Source organism: Acanthopagrus latus, chromosome 1 (assembly GCF_904848185.1).
Source record: "Acanthopagrus latus isolate v.2019 chromosome 1, fAcaLat1.1, whole genome shotgun sequence".
Lineage (NCBI taxonomy): Eukaryota > Metazoa > Chordata > Actinopteri > Spariformes > Sparidae > Acanthopagrus > Acanthopagrus latus.
The window spans coordinates 15,367,925-15,376,146 of record NC_051039.1 but is presented as its reverse complement, the minus strand read 5'-3'; the positions used below and the strand labels follow the sequence as shown (position 1 = coordinate 15,376,146).

Genomic DNA, 8,222 nt, shown 5'->3' with positions numbered 1-8,222 from the left:
TTAAAAAAAATGGGATTTTCTTTTTTAAAACTTGGTTGACACAACATGTAAGTTGGGAGATTTTCAGGAAGAAATGGCGTCAGAAGTGCGAGTCAGAGACGGGCTCCCTCCTCATGGGGACGGGACACCACACCGGCTCTGTTCTGGCGTCTCCAAAACCAGAGGAGGGAAACGACGGCGCTCATTCCTTCAGCTGCTCGTCAACAGCGAGTCTCCTCAGTCCCATAAAAAAAAAAAAAAAAAAAAAAAAAAAAGATTCAAACTTCTGCAAAAACTGAATAATAATAATATGCAGTTCTCTCTCTCTCTCTCTTTCTCTCCTTCTCGGTCCGCTGGCCGTGACCCCTGAACTGCGAAGGAGGCTGAACTTTCGCTTCTCAGTACGTACAAAAATATTTAATAAATACAAGAATAAAAACAAAACAACACAAGAAAATTTAAAAAAAAAAAAACCCAGCTGGAAATAATATAAGTAATTCTCTTCACAGATCCACGGTTGATGTTATTATTATTTTTTTTTTCTTCCAGGTTACTTGCTGCACATTTCATCTGGTCAGAAAATCGTCCTCGGCGGTTGTTTTCACATTAACACTTGGTAATCTCCCATGAATACAGCGGCTGAGAGCGGATGAATGCTCACATCTTGAAGTCTCATATCCACCGTGCCAAAAAAGAAAAAAAGAAAAAAAAAAGAAGAAGAAAAAAAAGGGGGGGAATGAAGAAGGAATTACGCAGCGGGAAAAAAGCAGCACTCTCTAGTCGGAGTAAAAGCTGCTGAGGCTGATGTGAGAGTTGTCATCCAGCTCTCCGCCCCTCCTCTGTGTTGACCGGGACTCCTGGTTTATAAGTGGGACTTTGGAGTCGCAGTCTTTTCTTCGCGCTGGAAGAAAAGAAAAAAAAATAGTCCTGTCCAGGAATTCAAAGGGTAGTTTTCTCCGCGCACACGCCAGGAAAAAAAAAAAAATAACGCCCCGAAAAAAACTGTGGTGCAAATAAACATAAACAGGCTTCTTTAACTCTGAAGAGACGAGCTGGCTTCCTGCGCCCACAGTCCACGGTGGCGCACGCCGCGTTTCAGGACCTGCTCTCGTGCGGACAGCGCCCGCGCTCACAACCCCCTGGAACCCTAACCTACACGCGCCGGCCAGCTGTCCGTCAATCACGGGGGAAGCGGCCAATCACGAGGCGAGCGCTGCCTCCGCGTCACCGCCGGCTCCAGATAGAATCGGGCGGGGGAGCGCGCCGATTTGCCGCCGAGAATCCCGTGGGCCAATGACGCTGCGCATGTATTGTGCAGCCGCCAATGGAGAGGCTCGGTGCAGCGACGCAAGGCTCGGGGAGTAGATGATCATATGTTTAATTTCAATTAACGAAGTAAGAAACTTAATGCCTTTATACCCGTTTGCGCTCAATTTATTCATGTCAATATTAAATGGCTAATTAATTGAGTATTACGGGAGGGAAAAAATGGAGGCTTAGTTGCAGCAAGACTTAATAAATGAGGGAAACTCAAACAGGAGATTGTCCATCTTTCAGGAGAAAACAGGAACATATAACCGAAGAAGGAAAAAAAAAAGGGGGAGAGATCCGTTTTACAGGCCCACAAACACACGGGAGTTTAAACTGTGTGAGTGAAAGCTGTCAGATGTGCTGAAAACAACCACTCCTCCTCCTCCTCCTCCTCCTCCTCTCAGCACAATGTCATAAATCTTTAGCTCGGGGAGACTTGAGAGGAAAAACATATGAAACATGCATACCCGACTCATTACCTAATTGATTGCTGATCCAAACGGATGTCGTTTTTTTTTCCTCCTCTTTTTTTTTTCTTCTTCTTCCTCTCTCTTAATGAAATGCAATTGGCGAGCTGCGCGTTTACACTCCAAACTGAAAAGAGAGAGGGATTCATTACGCGCTCGTCCCACCTGATTTGAGAGGGCATATCTCAGCCTCGCCCCTGTAATATTAACCACACAAATAGCCTAAAGCGTGAGCCAAATTAAAAAAAAAAAAAAAAAAGTGTTATTTCCCTTCTTCCTGTTTTCTAGACATTTAATCATTTCAGCTCCACGGCGTTCGTATACTGCGCGCACCACAACCCCCTCGGATTGGACGCCCTAAACATGCGGGCTCTCACCTTTCATGAGAATATCATTAGAGGTGCCTCCTGTGATAATCACTGACGAACAACTAAAAAAAAAAAAAAAAAACGTTATCCACCTTATCCCTTCCTATAGTTTTCCGGGCTCATCCTCTTGCAGACTGACAGGCTTTTTGATGTACCTCAAGGCGATGAATCTGATCCCGAAAAGGTCAACGCCTGATATTATTGAGTTGATGAAATGTTCTAATTTTTAATTCCTCTTTTGAGTTATCGGTTTTCTTCGCCTCCCTGTCAAAAGACGCGCGCTTCCTCCTTCTACACCCCTTAAAGACTTCTGCGCTCAGGTTGTCCTCATTAAAAAAAAATAAAAATTAATAACATATTTACATTTTATTCTTATTAATGTTTCTCTCTTTGCTTTGTGTTTGACACCATGTCAGAAAGTGGAAGCTTGGAGGGGTTTTGGCTTTTAGGGCTTTTGCTCTCACTTCTCCTGGTGACGCTGTGTTTCCGGGCTGAGCCACGAGGGGGCGCTCAACCTCGGGACTTATACGCCCGTGTGTGCGCGCACGAAAAACACAGACACACACACATACACACACGCGCGCGTATATGGAAGACATACAGGAACTTTACTATCAGCACCTGAGAGCTCCTGGCTCCTCCAGGATGTCCAGTGTGGGACACGAACTGATCCAAACGTGCGTCCAGGCCCGCGTTGGACGCACTGCATCTGTGAGGACCTCTGTGTCTCCCTGTGATTTTTTATTTATTTTTTTAATATATTTATTTATTTATTTATTTTTTGGCTCAACAGTAAATGTGGTTTCGTGAATCTTCATTGATTCCACGTCCCTGCTCTTTAATCCACTGTCAGGAAAGTGCAGCCTGAGACATTCACACTAATCCTCATTCATATTTCACATCTGCTTTACTGAGTATTCATGAATTAGAGGCCTCCAACGAACCTGACAGACAACAAACCTCATTGATTTTTGGTTTTTTTGTTGTTGTTGTTTTTTTTTTGTTGTTTTTTTTTTTTTGTTTTGAGTTTTTTTTTTTCTTTCTTTCTTATTGTTTGATCCAATAAAAAGACCAAAAAAAGAAGGAAAAAAAAACCAAATGAACCACATTGCTGTCAAGAAAACTGGACTGGTATTTTCAGACTCGGGTCGTGCACTGAAGACGTGGGCCTGCTGTTTTTAGGCCTCACATGACCAAAAACCAGGCGGATTCAGATTCAGACAATGCGAGCGACTGAAAACAGGCGCTGCTGCGAGGAAAACACTCCGCAAACTGGGAAATCTCTCTGCTATTTGCTTTTTTTCAAGCGTGTAACAATAAACAGAATCTTCAATTCAATATTTCATTTATGTGTGTGTGTGTGTGTATATGTGTGTGTGAAGTATTTATTTCCTTTTCCAGATAAATAAATAAACATTTTTGTGGAGTAATTGGCTCTTGAGGTCTCCAAACAAGGACTCCAACGCTAAAAGCAAAAAAAAAAAGAAAGAAAGAAAGAAAGAAAAGAAAAGACAAGACAAGACAAGACAAGAAAAAAGAAACAGTGATATGATATCCTGCAGTGTTTTTCTCCACATTGTTCTCCCTCTGAGTCTGTTTTTATTTATTGAGACATAGACACGGGCGCCTTTTCCTCCCCACACACAGAAGTAAATTGCAGCTGTCGCCCTTGTCTCTCCGATTTGCAAATTAAATACATAAGCAATTAAAAAATCCAAACACAATCAATCATGTATACAAATTGTTGTTGCTTTAGGGTTGAAAATTTGGAGAAAACTTCCATCAGGGTAGGACGACTTTAATCCGGGGGTCCAACTCCATTACCATATTTCATTACCTTGGAAATGGGAGGACGGGAGGGGGGGAGGGATGGATGGATGGGGGGAGGAAGAGGGTGTGTATACTTTTTTAAACATTAGTAAGAATGTGGCGGAGTTGTGATAATCATTCGGAGGCAAATTGGAGGCGACGCCGCTGTTTAAGTGTTCCTCTCTCTTCCTCCCTTCCCTTCCCTCCATCCCACCATGAAAGCCTCGGCTGTTTTGCTTTTTTGCGCCCGAGCCTCGAAACGAAAAAGCAATGAAAAATTAATAGCGCATGTTAACTCCACCAGCTCGTTTATTACACGCCCGCTGACTGTAAACATAATGAGAAAGCCGCCGTATCTCGTCTTAAGTTTTCATTTGCTTGTAAAATATATTTAAAAAAAAAAAAAAAAGTCATAACTTATAAATAAAATATATGGACTCGGAGGAGAGAGTGAACCGTCTTGGACTCCCTCCGAGCAGGTGGATCACGCTGCTCCGCTGCCGCCACTCAGGCCCCTGCTTTTGTCGCCGTTTTTGGATCGATGACAACGCAGGTAAAAGATGAGTCTGTCATCTGTCGTGATGGAGTACACACACACACACACACACACACACACACACACACACACACACACACACACACACACACACACAGAAGTGCGAGGCCCTGCTGGACGTGGTACCAGAGCGTGATGATGGGGCACTCGAGGTCAAAGTAGGCCATGCCATGTAAGGTCATCTCTCCTCCCTCCCTCCTCTCGCACAGCTCCTCAGCTCCTCTATCTCTCCCCATCGCGGCTGTTTTTTTTTTTTGTTTTTTTTCTTCTTCTTCTTCTTGGTTTTCCCGCAATGTCAGAAAGCAAATCTGGCCTATACTTCAGACGGAATGGAATCTGTTTTTTCATAAATGTTTTTGGCTCTGACCTTTACGTGGAGGATCACGTATATCTATAGCTTCATGGACGCACGCACGCACATGCACGCACGTACGCACACACAGCGGGTTGTTTGAAAGTGATGCAGTATATTTTGGAAAGCTGGGACCTACAGTTCCTCTCTCAGGGAGAACTCATCATACTTCAGCGTCAGGGAATCCAGTTTCGCCTATTTGTGTGCGGGGTTTTCCGTTGTTATAATGAAACGAGCAGTGGTGGCACAGCACAGTCACTGAAGGCACACAGCTAAATCAAGAGTCAGATTTCCAGAGGGTGACTTTAATTCAACTACAAAATGGCTATTCTTCAACTAAACAGTTGGGTTGTCGCAGGGAGGAAAAGTCATATTCCGCAAACAACTCTTGAATGTGGATTTCTCATAAAAATAAAAATAAAAATAAATCACAGGAAGTTCCAGGGAAGACTGGAAACAGACGAGGGATCATTCCGTGATTTTTCCCCCCATTAGTAAAATGATAACTAAAAGTCAGAGCCGGACTGAAATGGCTGCCCTTTTTTTATTATTATTTTTTGGAAACAACCGGCCTGCTCGCACTTTTACGCACGGCCACCCTACAAGCGAAGGGGAGATGGGAGGGTCCTCATTAGATCCACGTTCATTCCCCCAGCATCTCCTTTGTACCCCGAGCACGTACTTTAAAGTGAGAGGAAATAGAGAGAGGCTGTAGGTGAAGGCCCTGGGCCCTAAAGACTCTACACGCCAACAATGGGAGGGCCTCCTTTAAACTCTGATTTCCTCCGCGGTTAAAAGGTTATTATCCAATTGCTACAAATCCCATCGCTTCCATCGTTTATCAGGGGCAAGGCTCGCTCCACAAAAAGACTGCAGGAGGGGGGCATTATTTGTGCCACAGAGCAAGAGGCATTGTTTGATGACAGAATTTCCATAGAAGGCCGAGCGCGAGATGATGTTTTTTTTCTTTCTTTTATGGGACAACATGGAAAACACCTCCCTGTTACAACAACGTGAGATGAATACGGAGAACAACACTGCACCATCATACGAATGTTTGTTTCAAAATTCAATGGACAACAGCATCTCCACGATGCGCGGGGGCTCACCTGCCCACCGTTTCTTAATGACAAACGACGTTTTATCAATGCAGACGCAGCGGGCAGCATTATGAAATGATGTGATATCCATTGGGTGCCATAACAAGGTCGATGGCCTGATCCACTGCTGCACCAGACCCCGCTGTTTTTATGAATAGGCCTATAGGAGATGAACCTGTTGAATAAGCCGATGGAGACACGCAGGAGAGAGACCAGAGCAAACTCCTTCAGAGAGGCGTTTTAGACTGAGCTTCAACAACACACAAACAAGAAAAAACTTTTTTTTTTTTTCATTTATAACTCTGTGAACAAACAAGCCTATGCTACACAAACACACACACGTCCATTATGTGTGTTTTATCAGTGTACCCCTCTCAGGTGTGAGGAACCAGCACGTGGAGGTGACCTGACGCAGAATGTGAAACCAAACCAACAACTTCAGCCACACTTCTCTCGTCCAAACCTCTAAATCAAGAACAGGATGTTTGATCTAAGGTTGACTGATATCAAAATCATATTTGAAACTTAGTAAAAATACGAATCCTGCAGCAAAAAAAAAAAAACAAAAAAAAAAAGTTGTTGACTCGTGTCAGCTAATCATCCTGATGTCCAAAGTGTCATCACTGGTCCACAAAGGTCACAATCTAAACATGAAACAGTTTGATTGTACATGCTTAAAAAATTGAGTTAACTTTCCAGCTTTGGCTGTTTTCCGTCATTAGGTCTCAGTTCAACAAACTTTGCATCACTTGTAAAAACTCAGGACACCTTACAAAAGTTTTTGGAACGAAGGATTTCCAATAACTAACATTTCCACAAACAACTTCAGTTTAAAAGTTTCGCATTAGCCCGAAAGAAAGAAAGAAAGAAAGAAAGAAAGAAAGAAAGAAAGAAAGAAAGAAAGCCATAAGAAGACAAAGAAACCAAAAGGCACCAAACGTGTCTCACTTGTTGAAAAGTTCATCTCTTCCTAAAAGTGATATGAAGCCGGTGCGACCCTACCTGCTCTCCCCAGCCGCAGTGCAGGACTCTTGGGCCCCTGGTCCATGTTCCCCGGTTAGAACAGGGGGAGGCGATGAAGGGAGGAAAAAAAGGAAAAGAACAAAAACTTTTCCAGTGTCCCCCTTTCCCCCTCGCTCTCTCCTCACTCACTCTCTGACACTGTTTTCCTCTCTCTCTCTCTCTCTCTCTCTCTCTCTCTCTCTCTCTCTCTCTCTCTCTCTCTCTCTCTCTCTCTCTCCCTCTCCTTCACCTCCCCCCTCCCTTCCTTTTCGTCCCACAGTACTTTTGGGGCGATTGTAGGTTGAAATAATTCGACCCTTCCGCTCCCTATTGCACTCCCTGCAAGTGCTCAGTCAGCTGCAACTAAACGCTTTAGGTGGAAAAAAGGCTTCGAAGGGAAGCGTGAAATGATCACGCCGAGTAAAAGAGCCGCTCTCTCAATGTGCGCTCATGTCCTGTCCCCCCCCACCCCACCCCACCCGCCGCACGAGCTCGCGCACACAAATGCGAGTGACGCGCGCGCGCATTAAACACACGTGCGCGCACGTACACACAACAGCCGGCCTCCACCCATCCCTGCAGGGCCGCGCCCCCCTCCGTCGCATCTGTTACCAAGTTCCACTTTACTAAACTTTCCCGCCCTGCTCTCCCCTTCTCTTTCTCGGCCCCCCCCCTTTCAAGTGAGATTCATTTCCTCTGGGGCAGAAGATAGCCGTGGAGGCAGGTAAACTGCGTGCGTAATGCTCGTTTACGCTGACTTACAAACGAGAGAAGGTCGGTTGTTTTGTGCAGTGGCCTTTCAGCGACTTCCAAGAGAGCGTTTGCAAGAGTTTCTCCAAAACTCTTCCGCTCCTCTGATGGAGTACACCTGTTACGCACGGTGCTCTTTACGCATTACGCACGGACGGAAACACCGCGGAGCAGGCGCACTGCCGGGCTACAACTTCAACTTCACCGCTCTGCTGTCGGAGAGGGTGGTGTTCTTCCCCCCCCCGCACGCACTGTGTGCGCGGAGTGTTTGTGACAAAACGGATAGTTCCGGTCCTCGGCTATGATTGTTCGCAGAGGCACACCTGTGAAGGCACGACGTTGCATTTAAATATTAATTTGCCAACTGAAAATTTCCACTCATAGTGATACTCACCGCTTTGTTTGGTTCTCAGAGAGAACTTTGTTCTCTGGCGGAACAATGACATTCAAGATTTCCTGAACATGTGTATTCTCTTTGGCTCTTTCGCTTTTATCAGAGCAAACACCCACTGATCCAACTCACAGGGT

The 8,222-nt window shown here is 44.9% G+C and overlaps 1 protein-coding gene across 1 annotated transcript in view; it reads right to left on the bottom strand.

The window, feature by feature from the left end:
- pax5 (paired box 5) overlaps nt 1–7,094 on the bottom strand; it is a 53,649-nt gene extending 46,555 nt beyond the window's left edge. Inside the window, exon 1 of the mRNA XM_037103463.1 lies at nt 6,945–7,094. Within this exon, the coding sequence (XP_036959358.1) occupies nt 6,945–6,990 (46 nt within the window). The 5' untranslated portion in view covers nt 6,991–7,094. The remainder of the gene's footprint in view (nt 1–6,944) is intronic.
- Nucleotides 7,095–8,222: the final 1,128 nt, after the last annotated feature.